The following is a 24,218-nucleotide window of genomic DNA, read 5'->3' as shown; positions in this document are numbered from 1 at the left end:
AATGTGAAATGAAAATCGCAATGCGAAATGAAAATCGCAACGAGAAAATCGCAATGCGATTTTCATTTCGCATTGCGATTTTCTCGTTGCGATAACCATTTTCGCGTTGCGATAGCCATTTTCGCGTTGCGATAGTCAAATGAATGTCTAATAAGTGATGACAACTGAACATATCATAGCAATGTTCAAACTCAAGTTACTAATACATGCCTAACTGAAAATGTTAAAAGTGCACACATAAAATACACATAATGCAAGTTTTGTTAACATATATACTCCTTTTGGTTTGAAAATGTTTGGTTAAGTACCTAGAATTCAATAATAATTGTTAAAAGTTTATGCATGTTAATCCTCGTTGCCTTTTTCATTTCGCATTGCGATTCTATCGTTGCGATTTGCATTTCGCATTGTGATGGTCAAATGATTGCCTTTCGCAACGCGATTCTGACTTTCGCAACGAGATAATACAGAATCACAATGCGAGTTTCAAAGTTCGCAACAGGTTTTAGTTTCGCAAGCCAAATTTTGAGTGTATATATATACGCAGCAGCAACAACTCATAACCTAAATCCCTAAATCGCAACTCATTCCATCTCCATCTATCACTCTCTCCGGCGACATTCGTTCCAATATCCAACGACATCCTTCCCCATCCGGCAACAGGTCTTAGTTTCGCATCTCGTTTGTTTAGTTACAACCATGAAATCATCTAATGTTGATCATGTTTGGATAGAGTTGTGTTTTGGAGGGTCATGGGAGAATGTTCATGGTGTTTTACAATATATGCCTTTACCCATGAATCTTCAACTAAAACTGTCATTAAAGAAGTTAACTTATGAAACCCTAATGTTACGTGTTTCAAAGAAATTGAATTTAGAGCCCCTAAGTGGATTTAGGCTATCTTATCAGAGAAATGGTAAAGTTTATTTGTTAACCGACAATGAAGATGTTGAACGATTCATTGCTTACATTAATGTTTCAAGTGATGATGTTACATTGTATGTTGTTGAACCTAGAAGTAGTATTGTTGGGTCAGTAGCGGGTAGTAATCAACTAAGTGGGTCAAAAAACCCACAACCTTTCTCTAATCCAAATCCAAATCAACTTTCAGCACCAAATTCCGGTTTTCGTATTGACCAATTAGACGATGATGTGCCAAGAGAAAAAATTGTGAGTACTAGTCAGTATTCGAAATTTGATCTTGGTCAATACCCGGACTTTGATATTGGTCAATACACGGATTTTGATGATGTTTCAGAAGAAGAAACAGACCCTACGTGTAATGATTTTGATATTGGTCAATACCCGAATTTTGATGATGAAACACCCGTTGCCGAGGAAGATGTTGTTGATGATAATGAGGAGGAAGTTACGACTGTGAATGAACATGTTGAACATCCATTCTGTAATTCATATAATCCTGAAGAAGAAAAAGAAGAAGAAAAAGTCCCCGAAGAAAAGAAAATGCCACGGGAGTATAACTGGAATATGCCAGAATTACTTCAGTTACCGGAAGAAGAGTTGGCAAAGAAAGCAGTTGATTGTTACACAAAAGTTATTCGTATCAAGAAAGATGATTGTTTTGATACAAAGGAAGACTTGAAGATAGCTTTGTATACGAAATGTGTGGAAGATGGCTATCAACTAAAAGTTAACAAATCAAGCAAAGATCGTTTCGAAACAAGGTGTACGATTGACAAAAACTGTACGTGGCGTATGATTGCAAAGAGGATAAAAGATTGCGCAATGTTTCAAGTTAGGACTTTTATTGATAAACATACATGTTCAAGAACCCAAGTTTTTCCTCACCATAGACAGGCAAACAAAAAAGTGTTGGGTGGTTTTCTGGCTGAGTTAATGTTTTTGAATGGCAGGGTATATCGGGGACATGAAATTATGACTGACATGAATGCTCGGTTCAAAATTAGTATATCATATTCTCAAGCTTGGAGAGCCAAATGTTATGCCTTGGAATTGTTGAGGGGGTCGCCAGAAGCATCGTTTGCCCAACTGTCGGCTTATTGTCACAATTTAAAGCTGAAAAATCCTGGGTCGGTAACTCATATCAAAACAGATAGAGATTGACGCTTTGAGTTGCTGTTTATCGCCATTGGTGCTGCGGTTAGTAAATCAATATAATTCTGTTGACTCATTTCTGTTAGTTACATGCATTTCACATTTAAATGATTATATTTCTTGTGTATATTATTTTGTAGATTCGTTCGTTTATTACTTGCATGCGCCCAGTTATTATAGTTGACGGAGCACATTTGAAAGGTCGATACCTTGGAGTAAACTTATTAGCAGTAGCCATGGATGCTAACAATGGGATATTGCCAATAGCTTACGGGGTTGGCAAATCTGAAACCTCTGATTCATGGACATGGTTTATGGGGCATCTTAGGGATTGTATAGGTCCTATTAGCAATCTGACAATCATATCCGATAGGGCAAACTCAATTGACAACGCTGTTAGAAGGTGTTTCCTAGATGCTTTTCATGGACTTTGTGGTGTTCATTTGTATAGAAATCTAAAATCAAGGTCTGCTGGTATAAAAAAACACAAATGGACATACTGGAAGGCTGTAAAGGCTTATCGGGAAGTGGATTTCAATAAGCATATAAACTGTTTAAGACGTGTTTTGTCTCAGTGTGCTCAAACACTAGAAGATGTCGGGTTTGAAAGATGGTCAAGAGTACATCAACTTGGAGCAAGATATGGTTTCATGACGTCTAATAGTGCATAATCAATTAACGCTCTAAGTCGTCATTCCCGGAAATTACCCATTACTATGTTAATGGAGTTTTTTCAAGCCTCTATTCAACAGTGGTACTACAAGAAAAAACACCATGCAGGTATTATTTCTTTGAATTCGTAACTTATCATATATTTTACTAAGTATTATTTATTTAAATTTACAGGAACATTGGAACATCGTGTTACACCATGGACTGAAAAAAAGATAACGAAACGTGTTGTGAAGTCAACGTCATGGAGAGTTGAACCATGTTCAAACACTTTGTTTGAAGTACTAGATAATAACTTAAATGGGCTTGTCGATCTAAATGCAAGGACGTGTAGTTGTATGAAATGGCAAACATCTGGTTATCCATGTGGCCATGTTATAAAAGTTGCTCTTCATCTAAACCAAGATGATTCAAGCACATACGCTATGGATTGCTACACTACAGAAGTATATCGACAGACTTATGCCGAGATTGTCTACCCTATTTCACATCCTTCTGAGTGGGACATACCAGATGACTTACAAACAGTTTTGCCACCAGCCATGGACAGAAGGCTACCTGGCCGACCAAAAAGTCACGATCGTATACCGTCTAAGGGTGAAGAGAAGAAGAGATCGACATGTAGTCGGTGCAAGGAAAGTGGTCATACAAGGTTGACATGTGGATCAACAGTGCCATCACAATCATCTTTTCCTCTACCAAAATATGGATCATCATCAAAATCCAAAGCTCATATGGTGTCAAGAAAAAGGCAATCAAAATCGCAATCATCTTTAAAATCCCAATCACAACTGGCTTCACCTTTTGGGACTGTTAACTTAGGTGATTTTTAAATGCAAACGTTGTATTATGTAGATTTTATGTGTGAACTTTTAACATTTTCAGTTAGGCATGTATTAGTAACTTGAGTTTGAAAATTGCTATGATCTGTTCCAGTTGTTATCACTTAATAGGCAATCATCTTAATGTCCATCGCAACGCGGAAATTAATATCGCAATGCGAAATGAAAATCGCAACGAGAGAATCGCAATGCGAAATGAAAATCGCAATGCTCATTTCGCATTGCGATAGTACTTTTTGCCTTCAACATAATGCAGATTGAAATCAACAAAATCAACCATTACATTTCAATCAATTAAACAAGCACAAATAAGAATTATGTTAACATCAATTAAACAAATCAACTTTTACAAATCACCTTTTACAAATCAATTAAACAATAAAAAAATAAGCAATAATTATTAGAGAAAATAACACTTATACTATTGAATCAACTTTTGCAGCCATACATCATTTTCACGCAGCTCACTTCTGAGATTAACCTGCATAAACCAAACATTTGCTCAAACAACACTTTCTACACATCTAAAACCTACAAACAGCAAATTATTGAATTATAGGTACTTAACCAAACATTTTCAAACCACAAGCCTATAAACATACCAATTGTTTATGGACATTTTTATAACGCGGATGCAGGTAGGCAGCGTCTCGTATATATCGATCTAGCCATATAATGTCGAAACCACAAGCCTACTGCAGCTCTATCTATATCGGTGGGAGGTAGATACTTTATACTTCCTGTGATCAAACGGTCCAACGCCAAGCATACGAGAGGACCACAATCCCCTCTAGGTCCTTTCGTTTGTTGTGGTGCGGTCTCGTCTCTGCTAACTGTAATATTGAGCTTCTTTGGCTTCTTGTTTTCAGAACGAGTCCAATAATTTATCGCATCCAAGTATTTAGCCAAATAAGAGCTCCATCCCTTAATAATATCTCTTAAATCAGCCAATGATATGTAATTTATCATGCTGTCATATACTATTGCCTTAAGGGATGGGATCTGAAGCTCGACGAGAAGCCAATGGTTACGTTCCAAAACAGGGATAAACACCTGCAATCATAAGTAATAATCATTCATTTGCGCACTTATTTATGAATACCTTTAAACTCAATCTAAAATAAACACTAACCTTATCGACCTCCCACCATGCAGGATAAAGTTTAGCTTGTCCATTGCCCAACGCAAATGATTCATCTCGTTGATTCTTTAAGTGAACTGCGTTAAAAGCCGTCGGCATTATTGTATACCGTGTATTTCTTTTATTTTCCTTAAGTTTCCTAATTATTAGTAGACGTGACACCCACGCATCGATATGCTGTTTTACAAAAAAATACATATATTAGTGAATTACATTAATTTTTAAACAAATTAATCAAATGAAAATATAAGATAGATTTAAGACTTACCCCTCCATCGAAATAGCCATTGTCTTCGACCCCTAATAATACGCCCCACCAAGACCGATCAAGCAACAAATAGATATCATCATTGAGCTTGCATATGTCAGTGAAACACCCCTGGCTTCGCTCATGTAGATAAAAATCAACTGCGGTCTTAGCCCAAAGGGTGTTATCCAGAATTGTGTCCGGTAGTTGTTTCCTCTCCTCTTCAGATACCGGTATGGTACTGGCCGGTAACTCATACGAGAGCCAATTTGAATCCATCATGTCCGGCACGTCAGAGGGTTTCTCAAGAATCCTACATATGACGCCATGTGAATCGGGCTCTTGAATGGTGGGAGGGACCTCTTCAACGATGGCAGTGGCCTCTTGAACGGTGGGAGGGGACTCTCGAGAAATGATAGGGGCCTATTCAACGATAGGAGTGGACTCTTGAGGGATGATAGGCGAGTCGGGCTTCTTCTTGCGGTGTCTTCGCACTATTGGGGTATACGGAGACTTAATAGCACGTGCACACCGTCTGATGCGTGAACTCTGTCGTGCAAGAAAAACCCGACGTAAAGCATCCACCTTATCGGTCCGCTAAATAAAAATACAAATATCAGTAAATAAACAGACATGATATTTAAACAGTGAAAACAAAGATAAATATATTTCAAACTTTCAACCAAAAGACAAAACAAAGACAAATACTAACTTCACAGTGTTAAAGTAAAAAGTTTAGCAGTTTTGGCAGCAACCGAATAAATTTACTAAGCAATCTAAGTGAAATGGTTAATTTAAGTGAAATTACGAGTAAATTTATCATCAAGTTAAATATGGAAAATCTTAAACTTACCTCGTTGCGTAGAGTATGAACCTCATTCTGTAACGATACTACCATCTCACGTAGAGCGGCAACCTCACCACGTAAAGTAGACACCTCCACACGCCATGCACCATCGTTATCGCGTAGAGTACCGATCTCCTCACGCAAGGCATTGACCTCATCACGTAACTCCCTTGACTCATCCCGTGGAGGTGGAGAACATGGAGATAGAAGTCGTGGCATCTTTGTCGTTCGCCTATCATGAGGTAATGGTGGAGAAGAGACTCGATGATGTGACGGGATAGGTGATGGCTCTCGTTGTAGAGGTGTATAGTCGGGTCGATCAGGTGATGGCTATGGGTGAGGTGATGGCTCTCGAAGTGGAGGAAGTGGAGGCTGCTCATCATTCGTGCCATCAAAAAAATGCTGACTAGCTTGCCACCAATCAGTGGCAAGCTCAGCCTCTGTGGGTGTCAGTCTCATTAATGGAGTGTTGGCCTCCTAAAAATATAAAAACTAAAACAAAGTTAAACGTCTACTATTAATAACTTGTTTATATATGATAGTATTTGTGTTAACTTACATTATTTATTGTCGCATATGGTATTAAGTCTTCCCAATCCAACATACGTTTCCTCTTCCAGGAAATAGCCCTAGGAATATCATCTGAGGATTTTAATGCATATGTCCGCATGCTGGGGAAAGCCTCGAATATCCAAATCTACAAACAATATAATAACAAACATTAGTAATTGTTAAATAATTAATTATAATTTTGAAAACATTATATAGAAATTCTTACCTTAAAGGCCCAAACAAAGCCTGACAAAGTGTATTTCGACCCATCGCCCCGCAAACTTTTGCGGTCATCAAAGGCAGACGACAACTTAGTCCAGGTAGCTTTCCATATATACGAACCCCACGGAAACAGATTCCATGCATTTAGGTCCTCTACCAATAATATTAGCTCCTGAGGAATAGGTTGTCTGGCCTCTCTGCCTAGAAAGCCGGCATACAAAAGTAGTAGAAGGCATACTCGGACAACATCGACGTCATTCATCCGAGTAAAACCATCTTTCTTATTAAACAATTTCTTCATGTCGTCGACGTGTAAGTTCGGCTTCTCTATTGACTCATCAGGAAAAACCCTGGATAACCATGATGGGCGGGTGATATGACGAGTGTACCGGCCTACATCATCGTGTCCGAATCGTAGACCAGTGATTAAGCAGAACTCCTTCCGCCCAAAACAAGTATACGCCGGTGGAAAATAAAACCATATCTCTTCCTCACCACGTTGTATACTGTCAGGTAGATCGCTAGTCATGGTCTAAAGCCACAAATGGGTCAAACTAGCATCTCCACCCGGATGCTGTACTCTCAGCCATGACCCGAAGCAGGTTTCTTCAAACAATTTTCTTTGTGCAGGTGAAAGCTTCGAAGCAATTGTAGTGGCTAGGCTAACTTTATTCCTTAATGTCAATGAAGCCGAAAAAAATTTCTACAAAAAAACAATAAACATACCAAGTTAGATATACCAAAAATTACACTGTCAAGATATACCAAAAACAAAACAATAAACATAAATAGTAGTTTATTCTTGAAACTAAAATTTGCAACATTGTTTTTTGTCTTTTGGTTGAAATGAAAATCGCAACGAGATAATGAGAATCGCAACGCGGAAATGACTATCGCAATGAGAGAATCGCAACGCGAAATGACTATCGCGACCAGACAATCGCAACGCGAAATGAAAATCGCAACCGCGAAATAAAAATCGCAACGCGAAATGAAAATCGCAATGCGATTTTGGTTTCGCGTTGCGATTTTTATTTCGCGTTGCGATAGTTATTTCCGCGTTGCGATTTTCATTCTCGAAACTATTCTTCTTCTGCATTACTTCAACCAAAAGACAAAGCAAAAACAAATACTAACTTCACAGGCTAAACAGTTTAGCAGTATTGGCAGCAATCGAATGAATTTAATAAGAAATCTAAGTGAAATGGTTAATCTATTATTGAAATTACCAGTAAACTTATCATCAATCTCAATATGAAAAACCTAAAATAATGTAAAATTTTCAAAATAAAAATAAAAAAAACTAACCCTCGGAGGTTGATTTTCCATTTCTGAATGATTGCGAGGGATTTTTGACTGTGAATGGTTGTGAGGGATTTCGCCGGCGATGGGGACGGAAATCTTCGGAGATGGGGACGGATTTCGCCGTAGAGAGTGAGAGATGGAGATGAGACTGAGTGTTGTGTTTTTGGGTTTGAGGTTATGAGTTGCGATTACTGTGGACGGTTCATTTTCCGATTTATTAAGAAAAAATACGTGTTTGGAATTTGAAAAAAAAATACGCGTTAATACGAATGGCGCTATGTAAATCGCGTTGCGAAAGTCAGTATCGCGTTGCGAAAGTAAGTATCTCGTTGCGATTTTTTATTATCGCATTGCGATAGTAAGTATCGCATTGCGATTTTCCCAATTCGCGTTGCGATTTACTTATTCGCATTGCGAATTGGGAAAATCGCAACGATACTGTAGACCATCGCAACGCGATTTTCAACTATCGCATTGCGAAAATGCAACGCGAATTTGCGATAATGGAGATCGCGTTGCGAATTAGTGATCGCATTGCGATTTTGTTGGTCATTTTGGCAAATCCGGAAAAAGTTGGTTAAAATAGAAGCAGCAAAGAAGAAGAAGAAATGCCGACCTTGAATTTATACACAAACTTACCTGTGGACGCAGTCACCACCTCTGACATCCTCAAAGACGCCACCCAAGCTGTTGCCAAAATCATCGGCAAACCCGAATCCGTTTGTTCTTATTCACTCTTCTTCTCTCTTTGTTCTATTGTAACTTTTCAATGGCTTTATCTTTGTTTACTTATCTTCTTTTGGGGGGGGATAAAATGGGTTAACAGTACGTGATGATCTTGGTGAATGGAGGAGTTCCCATGGCATTTGCTGGGACGGAAGCCCCCGCTGCTTATGGAGAATTGATTTCTGTCGGGGGACTTGGACTTTCTGTTAATTCCAAACTCAGTTCAACAATTGCTGATATTCTTCAAACCAAGCTCTCAATCGATAGCTCTCGCTTCTACATCAAATTCTATGATGTTCAGGTCCTTTCTTCCCTCTGCTTTTACTCTTTTAAGATGAAAATGTTTTTTTTATTTGGAATGTTTAGTAGAAAAGTCTGGGATTTTGCAGTGCTCTGTTGAATGTTTGAAACATGTTTGATGGAAAAGCACACACCTTATCAAAACCACTGGCCTTTCGATTATAATCCCAATTTTTCTGAACTTAGTTTGAACTCAACCTTAGCCAAAATATTATTGTTGCCAACACTTCTTCATAGCAACAAAGAGAAAAGAATTGTTTGTATAAGCAAAAGGGTAACTCTTGGTTTTGGGTTCAAAGAGATAAAGCAATAACATTATACTTTGGATCTGTTTTTAGGGTAATCATTTTCGCAGTCCTTAATTGTATTGTCAAATTATTGTTTACAACTGAGTGAAGTATCTAACTTGCTTTGCTATAACTTATTTGTGTGGATGTTTTCATTTTCGAACACGTTTTTATGAATTTGCTGCATCTAGAGAACCAAATTGTATCATCAGGTCATTGAAACATAACAATGCAATTGGACTTGCTTCTATATAATGACTATCAGTAACTTGTATGAAACGAGCTCGGCTTTTGTTGGATGTAGTTATTAATGCTCTGAAATATGATTGTCGTCCAGTTGATCCTTCACTTCTAATTAACTCAGCTCAATGTCTATTTCATGTTTTTTTTAATTGATGCAGCGGTCATTCTTTGGATTCAACGGTTCGACTTTCTGATGAGTGGTTGAAATGAACAGAAAGCATATCGCAGTTCAAGCCAGAATCATGTGTGCAGGACTAGTTTTGTCTATAAAAAATTATCGATTGAAGACTTTATGATTAACTGAAAAGTATTACCTTGGAAAACATTTGCAAGTTGAATCAGTGGTGTTCCGCTTAGATTTCCCTTGGTTCAGCTCAAAATATGGGGTCATTATCCTACTCAAGTCCAGCACATATCAAGATAGAATAATTCAGGTTTAATGCCCAAGTTAATTCATTAAAATGAGTTTTTTTTTGTATAGAATATATAAAATTAAAAGTGATCAAGGCAGGAACTGGAAAAATATGAAATTATTCGGTATGTTCTTTTAATTAAATATCGGATTAGCACATGTTACCAATTGTTTATCGAAATAAAATTCATGTCTTCCATTCGGGGCAAAGAAAAGTCTAATTAGTTGTCTTTTGGATGGCGTAGTTGATTGTGCGTGTGTTTGTCTTGTGTCACACCACTGGTTAGTAAATTGAAAGGTATGATCAATCAAGCATACAATCGGCGGTGGTGTTTCCGGTGCTGGTGCTATAGATATGGTGCCGTGGGTAACGGTCCCAACGATTTTGGTTTTTCAAGGCCTTCCCTCTCATTGATCTTCTTCAACTTTGTCGCAAGTAAAAGCTAGATCTTTTATATTTGGTTCTTCTTTATGCTTGATTTTTGGCCTACAACGTTCTGTTATGCTCTGCCAGCTCCTCAGATTCCAAAAAATGAAAACGAGGGTCTTTTCGAAGCCCAAAGCAAAGTCGATAACAGATTTGATGGGTTCCATGGGAGGACCCCTTGCCGAGGTGCTACGATCATCATCAACATCTAATTCATCGCCTGCTAGTGTTCTGCATCAGTTGCCGAGGGATTCTACATCAGCACTTGAATATAGTCACTGTAGAATTTAGCACTTGAAATAAAACCAAGTAATAGCATGATAAGAAGATAAAGAGTTGCACCTTGAACGTTGGATTGACCATTTGTCACATGATTATTTGCACTGAAATCAATAAGCCAAGTAGTAAAAGGTCCATAACATTAGATTGAGGAGATAAAGATGACAAACCTTACAACACAGATCGGCAAGTTGATTTGTTATTAGAATAACATGATCTTCCTCTGTCGATTGATTGATTAAAACCAGAGAACAAGTTCCAAAAACTTAGGAAGAATGACATGACAATGGCGGCAACTTAATGACCAGGTGTTAGAGCAATGATCATCCTTCCGTACAAAGTGAAGTAGACAAAGCATGTCAATATGTTGTAATAAAACCTCAGAAATTTCACGGGCGTCCATCTTAATCCGATCATCGAGTACAGAAGTAATGTGTAAATGAAATGGATGGATGGATGTCCCTTGTTCCCATATGTAATGGGGTAAGGGGGAGGTAAGATAGTAGGCTGCCCTCAACACTAGATTGAGAGCAGCTTCCGTAGGAGACCTCCAAATTATGAAATGCCCTCCATATGTAATGTGTAAATGAGTGTTTGTATTTCAGTATAGATTTTCTCTATTGCCACCTGAAGAAAAAAAGGATAGTTCTTATAAGTCCACCTTGTACATTCAGTTTGATTTGTACTGAACTGAAGTTTTTTTACCTGAGCGAATGCATACGGTAATTCAGAGTACATTCCAGCTGCTCTTTCACGGTAGAAGACGGTTCTCTCGATTGCAACAACGGACTGAACAGCTGAAGCATTGGTTGCTCCAAGGAAAAGCACGGCAGAATTCAGTGCTCCAAGAAGATTCATCAGGTCTTGTTGTCTTGATCTAATGATCAGAATAGATTTTGTTTAATGCCAAATTTCAATTACACTATGGAGAAACAAATTGTTCCATGATAAAAGACAAATTGCTTACACTTGTTCTCCTTTGTTCCAGAATATAAGACCGAACAAGATACTGATAACTATTGTCATGAAAAATCGAATGGCATTGTACTGAGGGTTCCTCCAGTAAGACCAATGTTGTTTCCAAAAGCAAGCCTTGCATTGTGTGAGTAATGACTGAGAATATTTTGTAGTGAAGAAAAGATCTTTTGAGCCAGGTGCTGGTTCACTAAGCTCTTTGATAAGTTCTTGATTGATCCTGAGTGTTTGTACATGATAAAATTGAGTATAATGAATCCATTAGTCTTGTCCAGTTTCAGAGGAAAAAGATTACCCACTATGTTAATTGCATTTAAACATACCGATAAAGCGATGAGTTGGATTCACATCTAGTTGTGCCTAAACTGATGGAGCACAGACCTCAAGCATCCATGTTGCAGGATTGTATCCATATCCGATCTTCGGAACCCCTTGGAAGGCCTGCAGTCAAAGATGCAATTTTCAAACTAGTTTAGGTTTCTCAACTTTCTCATCAAGTATCTAATAAGGATTTTCTAAAGGGAAATGAGAAACTCTAACCTCAAAATATTCTATAAGCTTGTGAGAATGCCGACCCAGAGGTCCTGCATAAATGACTTGACCTCCTCTTTTCATTAACAGCAACTGCAACAAGCACAATACAAAGCTGAATGCAGGCAGCAGAAATTAAACAGCTAAATGTCCCTGGAGAGTTTTGTACCTCGTCGAATGCTTCAAATATGTCGATGCTAGGCTGGTGAATTGTGCAGACAACAGTCCTCTCAGTGTCCACAGTGTTTCTCACAGTTCGCATAACGATCGCTGCAGCTCGGGCATCAAGCCCTGAAGTTGGCTCTTCCATAAAGATGATGGAAGGATTAGCAACCACCTCTACTGCAATTGTCAACCTTTTCCTTTGTTCTGTCATAAGACCATCAACTCCCGGAAGTCCAACTAAAGCATTCCTTAGTGGTTTGAGCTCAACCAACTCCATAACTTCGTCAACAAACATCTATAGAAGAAAATATTCAATATCTAGTTTTACCACAGGAACGTTGTCGATGAGTCCAAAACGAGAACTTTGCAGATGCTTTTACAAACCTTTCTAGTCTTCGTATTGATGTTGGAAGCAAGGCGAAGCAAGCGGAGTACAAGAGCGATTCATAAACCGTGACATTTGGGGAGTGAATGTCATTTTGTTCACAGTAACCGCTGACACAAGCAAAGGTTGCTTGGTTCTTAGTGTAACCTGAGATACTGATATGTCCTTCAATGTAGCCGCCTGTTTTCTCCCAGCTAAAACGTCCATCAGGGTTGTCTTCCCAGCTCCACTAACACCCACTAATGCTGTCAATATTAGCACCGTTAACGTCTCGTAGCAACTGAAGATGATCTTCGCCAATACCTTGAGCCTTCATTTCCTAGTGAAGAAACCATGGTTTCACCTCAAATGTTCTCACCAAACCAAAAACGTCGATATAACATGCAAGTAACTTACAGAAGGCATATCAACATAGTAGTTAACATGGTTGAATGCACGTGAAAGGGGTTGGAATGGCAAAACAATGCCTTTTCCAGGATTTTTTGGATTGTTTCTTGCTTTTAGAATAACATCTGTAAATCATTAAGAAAAATTAAACACTTCTAAACTGATGGAAAAAGTACTTTAACTTGAAGTTTAAACTTTGTTCGGTTACCTTCCGATATTCTTCCGCCTGAGTACGGGTTTCTAGTATTCTTTTTCTTGTCTTCGTCTACGACTACGGCTTTGGTATCACCCAAGGCTGAAAATTCATTAACCCAGATTGAATATTCAAGCACAAATAATTGTAACTTGTAAATATAAGAAAATATTAAGAATGTCACTAACGGTTCAGGAAAGTCAATGCTCCAATAAATAAAATGTTGAAGAGAGAAGCCAAAGAGTGCTCCAACACAAATCCAAAACCAATATTCTTCAGTAAAGAAGCCTCTGGTATTGAGAACAACTTTCCCTACTGTTGGTGCATCAATTCTGGGGTCCGTATTGTTCTGTCATTGCATCAATTTTAAACAAGATATTGATTTATGAATGGCTAGCCAAAGTTTATATAACTGAATGCATGAAGAAATTAAACACGACGACTTCGAATATCTTACCGCACTCCACCTTTTGTTGAGGATTTCATTCATTACAATGGCATTTTGTCCATACATCATAGGAGAAACATAATATCCCCAGATCAACCATGGATCAATGTCGTCTGCAAGTAAAAGTAGTGTTAATAATACTTGAAATGAGGCAAAAGGTTTAACCGAGAACCGTGTTTTAGTGACAAAGAGAGGTCGAACACTTACTTTTGGCGACGATGAAAACTCCAAGTACAAAAACCTATCAACAGGGTGAAGAAGGCCTTTTTCCCCAGTTTCATTTAAATTTTCTATATTTCGGATTTGAAGGATTAAAAACATAGATAAAATGAAAGGAGTGACGTCAGACAGAATAGTGATTATCATGCAGGCGCTCCAACAGATGATTCACAAGAGAAAATTAGTCCAAAGAACCAGAGAAAAGAAGTCTCTAGGGTTTAATAAAATATTATAAAATCAAACAATGCCAAAATCAGTCCACAAGCCGGACTGTTATAGCAAAAAATCGTCTTTATTCGAATTTTGCTAAAAATAGAAAAATCCCGAAAATCACTCTAAATTGAAATTCAAAATAAAATAAGCAATCTCCAAAAAATCCGGCCTAAATCAGATTTAAATTGACTTCCTAATTGACAATCGAAATATTACCATAAATAATAAAAAATATCTAAATCTAGTAATTCGGAGGGGAAAACGGCAGAATTTGAGGTTGAAAAAAGGCCACATGGAGCATAGCTCAATGTGGAGAGCGTGCACGTCGAAAAGAACTTTCCGAATTGGGATCTTATGCGCGATTCTGACACTTGTAGCCAAAGTTATGGCCAAAAGACTGAATCATACTCAAAACGACCCCAATGAGAACATGTCACAATCAATTCCCGCCTTTACGCTGATCTGGTATCTCAGCGCCATCAAGGTGCAATCTGACAGCTCAGCATCATCTGTCTCGGATCCCCTGCATCAGAGGGGAAACATAGGTTATCTAGAGGGAAACTGATGACAATAGAGAATTGTCTCTTAATTAGGTTTGTTTAGTGATCTGTCAACAAGCGGCACTACATCGTGCAGGATTTGAAAATTATTTTTGTTTATAGCAGGATCAATCAATGGTGTCCCAGCAGCAAATTCAAGTGGCAAGCACAACTGAAGTTATGGAATCAGTAGAAGCTGAGCAGGATGCTGTGTCACGTAACATGATTCATCATTATGCTGCTATTAACACGTCCAATGGGGTGTTGAGGTCGACAAGGAATGTAATGGAAGTTGATAATAACTTCTTTCATTTAATGTTGTGCACACTAAATGTTCTTATTTTTAACTGATGTTCTTTTGATAAGGCTGAAAAAGAAACTCATGGATTGCATAGAATGTTAACAAATAATGATTCAGATTTGCAGATGATTCGTGAAAGGAAGGTCAGTTGTGTTTGGTTGTTGTTTTAAATATTCTTTTATATGTTCATTTTCAGATTTATTGATTTACTTGTACTGGTTGCTTGCTTTCACTATAGATATTATTCAACATAGTGGGAATGCCTGAGAAAGATGTTCGAGAGGATAAGCAGCAGAGTCAAATGACTGGCAACGTTGCACTTGTAAAATCGGTAAAGGCTGGGAAGAAAGCTGAACCAGTCAAATTGAGTACTCAATGTGTCGAAAAATACATGTCAGGTGGTCGGTGGAGGTCACGACAGAATTTAACTGAGGTAGAATGGCCTTTTATACTTCATTTTATGCTTCATGTTTGATCCTTAGATCTCAAATGAAACTTTTTTTTTCTGTCAGACTGAAAAGGAAGAGCGAAGACTATGTAGAATATTAGCAAACAGGGAGTCAGCAAGGCAGACGATTAGCCGGAGGCAGGTAATTGATTTTTTACATGTTACAGTGATGTTTGCTTTGGGATTTAATGTTACATGGTTTCAATCTCCATTAGTTGAGATGCTTATGTGTGCTTTTGTTTTTTTTATGTTACATGGTTTTCGGTCTCCACCGGTTGAGTTGCTTATATTTTTTGTTGATGTGACTAGTAAAAATTTTGTCTAATGAGACTATGCTTGTGAAAGATGTTTGAGGATTGACATTTGCTACTTGCAACATTCTCTGTTATTTATAAGCAAGTCCCAAGATTTTAGTATCTAACTATTCAGCTCATTTTCATTCATATATAATCTATTTTTGGTTTTATTGCTCTCTGAAGTTGATTTAAGGCCAACTGTTGAACACCTATGCTGCGCTTTGGTTCAGGCTCTCTCTGAAAATTTGACTCTAAAAGTTGCCGATTTAACACGGGAGAATGAAAATTTGAAGAGGGTAAGTGGTACTTCTTCTATGGAATTGACTGGATAATCCATTAAGGCCATTTTTTTCTTTTTACTTTATTTTTCAAAATTGAGTACCTCTGCTCTGCTGGTTTTAAAGTAATACTAAAAGAATTTAGGTTTCTACCCTTATAAAATTCTTGTTCATTCTATATATGTTACTATCGCATGGTTCCTTATTCTTTTTTGATAACCTTCTTACGGAGAAGGCAAAGGAGTTGGCCATGAAAGAGTATCTGTCTCAGGAGAGCACCAATAAGGACCTGAAGGCAGAGGTAACATGAATTAGCATCAGTGAACCTTTTAACCTTGAAAGTAGTTTACTTGCTCACTACTTTTTAATCTTGAAAATACCCTTTACTTCTTTGACATGCTATATTTTTCCACAGATGGCTAAGGCAAACAAAGCTGACGAAGTGGAAGCTCCTGGAGAAGTTAAGTTAGCCCATCAGATTTTCTGGTCCATCTAGAAATTATCCAAATTTCTTTATAGCCAACATCCTTTTACCAATTTTTGGTGGCCTTCCATTGTTCAGTCTTCACACCCTCTTCAATCTCAATGTGGGCAACAAAATGTTTTTTTTTTTTTGTTTCATCAAGCATTTATCCACCAACTTATGGTATGCTTGATTCGTCTCATGATCAAGAAAATTCCAGAAATGTTAATGGCCCCAAGAATCCCTTATATGCAGTGCCTTACCCTTGGTACATTTCTCTTCTGATCATGGGAATGGACTGCATCCTCATCCTTCTTGTGGCATAAGTAATATCAAAGAAGAGGCTTCTGTGAATAATGGATTTAGTGCTGGTGTTCTTTGAAATCTGTTGCTCATGAGGAATATAATCCCTCTTTACCGATAGAGATGAGAAAGAGGCTTATGGCTCACTTGAAGCCAGTTCGAATAACATGAATTATACTCCACCTAGGCCTCTGCCAGATGGAGGTGGTCAGTGTGTAAGGTTTCACATCAAAGAAGAGGTCCTTGTGCTTACACCTCCATGTTCAGCAGGGGCTACATTTGTTGAAGAACAGGAGAATGAACCAGATCATGTTGTCAATACTGAAGGGACTCCAATAAGAGTATGCCACATTATAGATGCCTTGCCAGAAGAGAATCAAGAATCGACCAATTCCATAAGTAAGGAAGTACAGGATGCAGTGACTGCTGCTGAAGCTAGGAGGAGGAAAGAACTTATAAAGCTAAAGAACCTCCAAGGTCGACAATGTCGGGTACAACAATGAGCTTATCAGAAAATGTTTGGGCAGGGAACTCATGAAGTTAGCACCTTTGCAGGAATACAAATTCAAAAGCAGAAACAGGTATTTTTTCTAGGCTTTTTCCTCTTTCGTTTTGGTTTTAGGATACAAGGGCTGAAGTTAATTAGCCATACTTTTTTCGGGGGGATATTGTGCGGCAGATTTAGAGTGCTTACCTTTTTTCCCCCTTAACCAGTAACAGGGCTGTGAAAATAGTTTGCATTAGCTGCAAACATAGTTAATGCTTTGTAAAATATGCTGCTTGGTTTTCACCCTCTAGCTGAAAACCACATTTATGAGGGTCAGATTGTTATGTTGAAAATTCGTGGTTGATAATATATACAACTTTCAGTTTTTATTCTTTATCCGCACAATGTATGCCATTTTGTTGCTACATCAGACATGTCTGAATCATTGTATTCTCCAAAACAAGTTTATGGTGACCGATTCATGAAATCTGATTTTTTGATATACAAAACATGGAGCAAAATCAAAATGATGGTTTCTGTTTGAAGACAAGGATATGGCTCTTAACACCGTGCCCTTTGTTACTCCACTCAAGTGTAGCTGATGGGATATCCGTCCCATTCTATTGAACCGCCCTTGACAGTAACTTTAAAAGATTTGCTTTGATGCTTCCTATAAATTTAGTTGTTTCTGGGATAACTTCAAAGGAAAGTCCTTTCGGAGATGTCACTTTTGCTTGAACTCTCATAATTTCCGTATCCAGCATTAGTCACAGCCCTGTAAAACTCTGCTGAAATTCTCGATTCTGTACCATTCAGATGGATGTGCATGGAAGGATAGTTGAGTCTGTCACTAATGCATTTTAACAGTCATTTTTGTTTGCAATGATAGTCCAATGGTAGTGCTATTGAAGCCTTCTTTACAAAGATTAATTACATAAGAAAAAATTGATTGTATTAATTATAAATTAATTAACAAATAACGTAACTTTAACTCTTAGGTGGGTTATGTACTGACTCAGAACACATTACAAACTTAATTAAATTTTAAAATCGATTAAACTTCAAATTTGATACGGATATCAAGAATGCGGGCAATGTGGTGCTGCTCACCTTTGGTTGGCCAGGTCGGGATGGGTGCTGATCTCGTTAGGTTGGAAGGCAATGCGATGTGTTCACCCGGCTTTTCATGTGATTCAGCATTGCAGGTCACGTATATTTTGAAGGGCAGTGGTCGTCTCCAAGTCGTGGGTGTTGAGGGTAAAAGGATACTGGAAACCATTGTGAAGGAAGGGAACCTGTTGATAGAGCCAAGGTTCTTTGTTGTATCAAAGATTGCAGATCCAGATGGATTGTCATGGTTCTCGATCATCACAACTCCCAAGTAAGTCATTTGTTCTCAAAATCCGATACTTTTTTGAGTTGTGTTACCAATTGTGAATTATGATGAATTGATATGCAGCCCTGCCTTCACTCACTTGGCTGGGAGCATTGGGGCATGGAAAGCTATATCCCCTGAAGTTCTACAAGCAGCTTTCAAGGTTCCAGCTGAGACAGAGAAGATTTTCAGGTCCAAGAGATCCAATGATGCCATCTTCTTCCCTCCACCAAATGGAAGAAACAAATCTCTTCTAGTTCTAGTTTTAGATTTATTTTGGTCGATAAATATGTTAACAACATTTTCTTAGCCGAAAATTCTTTTTCTTTTCTTCCTTGCTTGCTTCTGTCTACCGTCCAGTCATGTTATTTTTAGGTCTTATATCGCCGAGTGCTGCTATTTTTTTTTATCCCTTTCTGATAAAACGAATATAAGCTTACCGTTTAGATTTAAATGTATGACCATTTACATCACCAGTTCTTTAGGGACTAAATAGCAAATGCACTTTCACTCTTATGAAACGATATAAGAAAAACCCTATTTCAGCGCTGTAAGAAATTCCATGTTGCTAGTCTTTCGACAGTGCAAGTGAATGAATACAGTTTCATCAGTGCAAGTAATTCCGTATTTATTATGTCGACGTGTTTAGATATCGGAATGCTTAGGACATAGTTAGTTAGCTACCTTCACCCAAATCTTTTAAATGATGATAATATCTTTTCTAATGAGTAAAATATTATCGTCATATCGAACAAGTCAATCCATCTTATTTTCTTTGATGTGTTTATAAATGTTCTTCTGAAATATCAAATGTCTTAATCATTTGATCAAACCATTACTTTAATGAGCGAGAGCTTTTGAGTCCATATATAGATTTCTGCAGCTTGTAAAGTTTTCATACTGAGGTTACTCAAATCATCAAGTGCCTAAATTTTGCGGGAATCCAATCACGTACTAACGTTTTAGTACTTGAATATCCCTAAAATGCATCATTGTGTATAAGTTATTACATTTTTAACGATACCAAAATTAATATACCAAATTATCAAACAGATAGAATCCGAAGGGCACATCGATCGAGAATCATATGGTCACACAAGTTATCACATGTTCAAACTAGGGATGAGAATGAGTCTGGTCAGGTCAGATTTTCGGTCTACCCGATCTGATCTAAAAATTATAAATCCTCCACTCGACTCAAGCTCGACCTGAAAAATATACACCTTTAGTCCAACTTGAAACTTGTTGGGTTTTTGGCAAAATCTCACATTGGTTGTGTATAAGGAGGATGAGAATTTTTTTTGTTATAAATAAGCCCTCCTCCTCCTTAGTTTAGCATCCTACAAATATAAGCCTTATTCACTATTAAAGGCTATTTGTACTCTTTCTCTTTTTGTAATATTTCCTCTATTAGTGAAATATTATTTTAGTAGTGTTCGAGGAGGTAGGCATAATTTTGGCCTAATCTCGTTAAATTTTGGTGTTCTCTTTATGTCTATTTAATAGCTATTGTCGGGTATAGTTGTTGTTAATTATTGTCATATTAAAATTACTTGTCTTGGTAGTTCTGTCTAAGGAAAGTGGATTTTAAGAGGGACCATTGTGACCCCTCCTCTTTCCTGGAAATCTATCTTGGGGTAATTTTTAGTACAATCGTTTTCACACTAGTCACCTAGATAATAGTTTTCAAGGTGAATTTGTTATTATTGGTGGAAATTAACCCGAATTCCACAACAATTGATATCAGAGCTCTTGGTTTATTTTAGTATGCTTTGTGGTTGCGACTTAGGCTGATCTTCCACATCATAAAATATTTCCTTGGGGTAATTAACATTTCGCATTGACAGCTATTAAATAGAATTTGTAGCAGAAATGACAGACGACACAAAAACATCCGCAAGAAATGTTGTAACAAATGTTAGATTTGAAGTGGAGATTTTTTATGGTACCGGTCATTTCGGCATGTGGTAAAGTGAGGTTCTAGATGCTCTATTTCAGCAGGGTCTAGACATTGCTATTAAAGGAGAGAAACCAGATGATGTTGAGGAGAAAGAATGGAAGATGATCAATAGATTGGCATGTGGTACTATTCGATCGTGTCTTTCTAGAGAACAGAAGTATGCATTTTCTAAGGAAACTTCTGCAAGTAAATTGTGGAAGGCACTGGAGGAGAAATTTTTGAAGAAAAGCGATCATAACAAGCTCTACATAAAAAAGAGATTGTTCTGCTTCAACTATGTACCAGGTACCACTATGAATAATCACATTACTAGCTTTAATCAGTTGGTGACTGATCTGATGAATATGAACGTGACTTTTGAAGACGAAGATCTGGCTCTGATGTTGATGGGATCACTTTCTGATGAGTTTGAGTATCTTGAAACTACTCTACTTCATGAGAAGGTTGATGTGTCTCCAGTGAAGTAACTGTTGCCTTGTATAGTTATGAATTGAGAAAGAAATAAAAACAAGAAAATACAAGTGTCGAAGCAGAAGCTCTTGTTGTTAGAGGTCGTTCGAAGAGTCAGAATAAAGGAAGGAGAGGGAGATCGAAGTCAAAGTTCAGATTGAGCAAAGATGAATGTGTCTTTTGTCGAGAAAAAAGGCACTGGAAGAAAGAATGTCCCAGGCTAAAGAATAAAGGCAAACCTGAAAGGGGAAAGGCTGTCTCAGAATCAAATGTGGTCGAGTATGATGATACAGATTCAGATTTCGCATTCGCTGCTATGCCATCAACCAGCTGTTCCAGTTCATGGCTGTTAGATTCAGCTTGTAGCCATCATATGACCCCCAATAGAGAATGGTTCTTTTATTTTAAAGAACTAAAAGGTGAAATTGTCTACACAACAAATAATTCCCCTCTTGACACACTTGAGATTAGTTCAATTCACTTGAGGAATCAGGATGGATCAATCAAAACCTTATCAGGTGTCTATTATGTACCAGATTTAATGAGAAATCTCATCTCCGTGGGAACCTTAGAGTCAAAAGGTTTAGAAGTGAGGGCAAAAGATGGGATTATGAGGATTATCTCTGGTGCACTGGTGATAATGAAGGGAATCCGAAAAAGAAACAATGTATATTACTTTCTGGTAGTACAATTGTTGGGACAGCAGCAGTGGCAACTTCTACTGATGAACAGGAGTCAGAAGCAACCAGGTTATGGAATATGCGCTTGGGGCATGTTGCTGAAAAATCCTTGAAATTGTTGATAGATCAAGGATTATTGAAGGGTGCTCGGGCTTGCAAATTAGCTTTTTGTGAGCATTGCATCAAAGGGAAGAAGACGAGGGTGAAATTTGGAACAACAATCCATGATACTAAAGGTATTTTGGATTATGTTCATTCAGATGTATGGGGGCCTTCCAAGATAACTTTATTGGGAGGAACACACTATTATGTCACCTTTGTTGATGATTTTCCCCAGAGAGTTTGGGTGTATACAATGAAGACAAAGGATGAGGTGCTAGGATTTTTCCTTAAATGGAAAAATATGGTGGAGACTCAAACAGACAGAAAAATCAAACATCTCCGTACAGACAATGGTGGAGAGTACAAAAATGATACATTTATGAAAGTCTGTGAAGAAGAAGGTGTTGTCAGGCATTTAACAGTCAGATCTACACCACAACATAATGGGGTGGCAGAGCGTATGAACCGGACATTAGTGGAGAAGGTTCGGTGTATGTTGTCTAATGTCGGATTAGGCAAAGAATTTTGGTCTGAGGCTTTGGTATATGCTTGTCACCTTGTCAACCGCTTACCATCGACTGCTATTGGTGGTAAAACACCATTAGAGAAATGGTTTGGAGAACCTGCTACAGATTATGATTCCTTACATGTGTTTGGTTCTACTGCATACTACCATGTTAAGGAGTCAAAGCTAGATCCAAGAGCAAAGAAGGCGATCTTTATGGGGATCACCTCTGGTGTGAAAGGCTATTGTCTTTGGTGTCCAGAAACAAAGAAAGTAATCTTCAGCAGGGATGTTACCTTTGATGAATCTACCATGTTGAGAAAGGTGACTTCAGAAAAATTGGAGCAGACAGATGGAACTCCCAAACAGGTGGAGTTTGAAGGAAGCAGAATTGACCCAGCCAGTAAAGAAACTGATGTTGACTCTCCTATGGTAGAAGAAGAGTCAGATGAAGAAGAGGTTCAGACCCAAGAACCTCCACAACAACATGAATCAATTGCACTCAGAAAGGAAAAGAGAACCATTAGACAACCTGATCGTTATGCTGATATGGTCTCTTTTGCATCACCAATTGCAATTGATGACGTTCCTGCCACTTTTAATGAAGCAGTCCAAAGTTCAGAACATAAAAGGTGGAGGATCACCATGAATGAAGAAATGTAATCCCTTCAAAAGAATCAGACGTGGAAACTAGCTAGTCTTCCGAAGGGAAAGAAGGCAATTGGGTGCAAGTGGGTATATGCAAAGAAAGATGGATTTCCTGACAAGAATAACATTCGCTACAAAGCAAGATTGGTTGCTAAAGGCTACGCTCAAACGGAGGGAGTTGATTATAATGAAGTATTTTCTCCAGTTGTAAAATATTCCTCCATCAGAATTTTTGTTAACTTTGGTAGCACAGTTGGATTTGGAACTAGTTCAGATGGATATAAAACCTGCATTTTTACATGGAGACTTGGATGAGGAAATCTACATGACTCAGCCAGATGGATTCAAAGTTGTTGAAAAAGAAGAGATGGTGTGCAAATTAGAAAAATCGTTGTACGGATTGAAGCAATCTCCAAGGCAGTGGTATAAGTGATTTGACAAGTTTATGATAGGGCAGAAGTACAAAAGAAACAAATATGATCATTGTGTGTATTTACGCAAGCTACAAGACGGATCTTATATATATCTTCTTCTTTATGTTGATGATATGCTGATAGCTTCCAAGAGTCAGACAGAAATTGCGAAACTAAAGACTCAATTGAACAGGGAGTTTGAGATGAAGGATCTTGGTGAAGCGAAGAAGATTCTAGGCATGGAGATATCAAGGGATAAGAAATTGGGGAGGCTTTGTTTGTCTCAGAAAGAATATCTGAGGAAGGTACTAAAACGTTTTGACATGAATGAGAAGTCAAAACCAGTTAGTACACCTCTTGCTCCTCATTTCAAGCTCTGTGCATCTATGTCAACTAAGGATGATGCAGAACGGGAATACATGTCAAAGGTTCCGTATGCAAGTGTTGTTGGTAGCTTGATGTATGCAATGGTGTGTACAAGACCTGATATTTTATAGGTAGTTGGGGTTGCGAGCAGGTATATGCATGATCCTGGAAAGGAGCATTGACAAGCTGTGAAATAGATTCTGCTGTATATTCTAAACACCGTAGATATTGGTTTGGTCTTTTAGCAGGACAAACAAGATGGTCAATGTGTAGTTGGGTGTTGTGATTCAGACTATGCAGGTGATTTGGACAAGCGTAGATCAACTACTGGTTTGCAAAGGCACCAGTCAGTTGGAAGTCCACCTTACAATTCAACAGTGGCTTTATCTACTACAGAGGCAGAATATATGGCAGTTATAGAGGTTGTGAATGAGGCAATTTGGCTTCATGGGTTGCTTGGTGAATTGGGAATGAAACAGAAGCATATCAATGAGCATTGTGACAGTCAGA

The 24,218-nt window shown here is 38.0% G+C and overlaps 2 protein-coding genes, 1 long non-coding RNA gene and 2 pseudogenes across 5 annotated transcripts; 3 read left to right on the top strand and 2 right to left on the bottom strand.

The window, feature by feature from the left end:
- The first annotated feature begins 8,489 nt into the window (after window positions 1-8,489).
- LOC120159884 (macrophage migration inhibitory factor homolog) lies at window positions 8,490-9,798 on the top strand. The gene is made up of 3 exons (XM_039170403.1): window positions 8,490-8,623; window positions 8,731-8,931; window positions 9,619-9,798. The coding sequence occupies exons 1-3, from the start codon at window positions 8,513-8,515 to the stop codon at window positions 9,652-9,654; spliced, it is 348 nt and encodes a 115-aa protein (XP_039026334.1). The 5' UTR covers window positions 8,490-8,512; the 3' UTR covers window positions 9,655-9,798.
- Window positions 9,799-11,287: 1,489 nt separating this feature from the next.
- On the bottom strand, window positions 11,288-11,950 carry LOC120159885. Its single transcript, XR_005519392.1, has 3 exons — window positions 11,877-11,950; window positions 11,546-11,773; window positions 11,288-11,455 (listed from the first exon to the last, which is right to left on the bottom strand). It is a non-coding gene; the product is annotated as an uncharacterized LOC120159885 (long non-coding RNA).
- Window positions 11,951-11,952: 2 nt separating this feature from the next.
- On the bottom strand, window positions 11,953-14,028 carry LOC120159878 (annotated as a pseudogene).
- A 648-nt stretch (window positions 14,029-14,676) lies between these two features.
- LOC120159882 lies at window positions 14,677-17,282 on the top strand. Of its 3 annotated transcripts, none has more exons than XM_039170399.1 (7): window positions 14,677-14,915; window positions 15,000-15,077; window positions 15,173-15,367; window positions 15,447-15,524; window positions 15,909-15,974; window positions 16,192-16,257; window positions 16,372-17,282. In XM_039170399.1, the coding sequence occupies exons 1-7, from the start codon at window positions 14,769-14,771 to the stop codon at window positions 16,450-16,452; spliced, it is 711 nt and encodes a 236-aa protein (XP_039026330.1). In that variant the 5' UTR covers window positions 14,677-14,768; the 3' UTR covers window positions 16,453-17,282. The 3 variants fall into 3 exon arrangements, with proteins under 3 accessions (XP_039026330.1, XP_039026332.1, XP_039026331.1); XM_039170401.1 differs by having other exon boundaries at window positions 16,192-16,276; XM_039170400.1 differs by lacking the exon at window positions 16,192-16,257.
- Window positions 16,890-18,894, top strand: LOC120159877 (annotated as a pseudogene).
- The last annotated feature ends 5,324 nt before the right edge of the window (window positions 18,895-24,218 follow it).

This window comes from Hibiscus syriacus, unplaced genomic scaffold (genome assembly GCF_006381635.1).
Source record: "Hibiscus syriacus cultivar Baekdansim isolate YM2019G1 unplaced genomic scaffold, ASM638163v2 tig00111378_pilon, whole genome shotgun sequence".
Classification (NCBI taxonomy): Eukaryota; Viridiplantae; Streptophyta; class Magnoliopsida; order Malvales; family Malvaceae; genus Hibiscus; species Hibiscus syriacus.
Note: the sequence above shows the minus strand (reverse complement) of the source record. Positions and strands in the feature narration are given on the sequence as shown.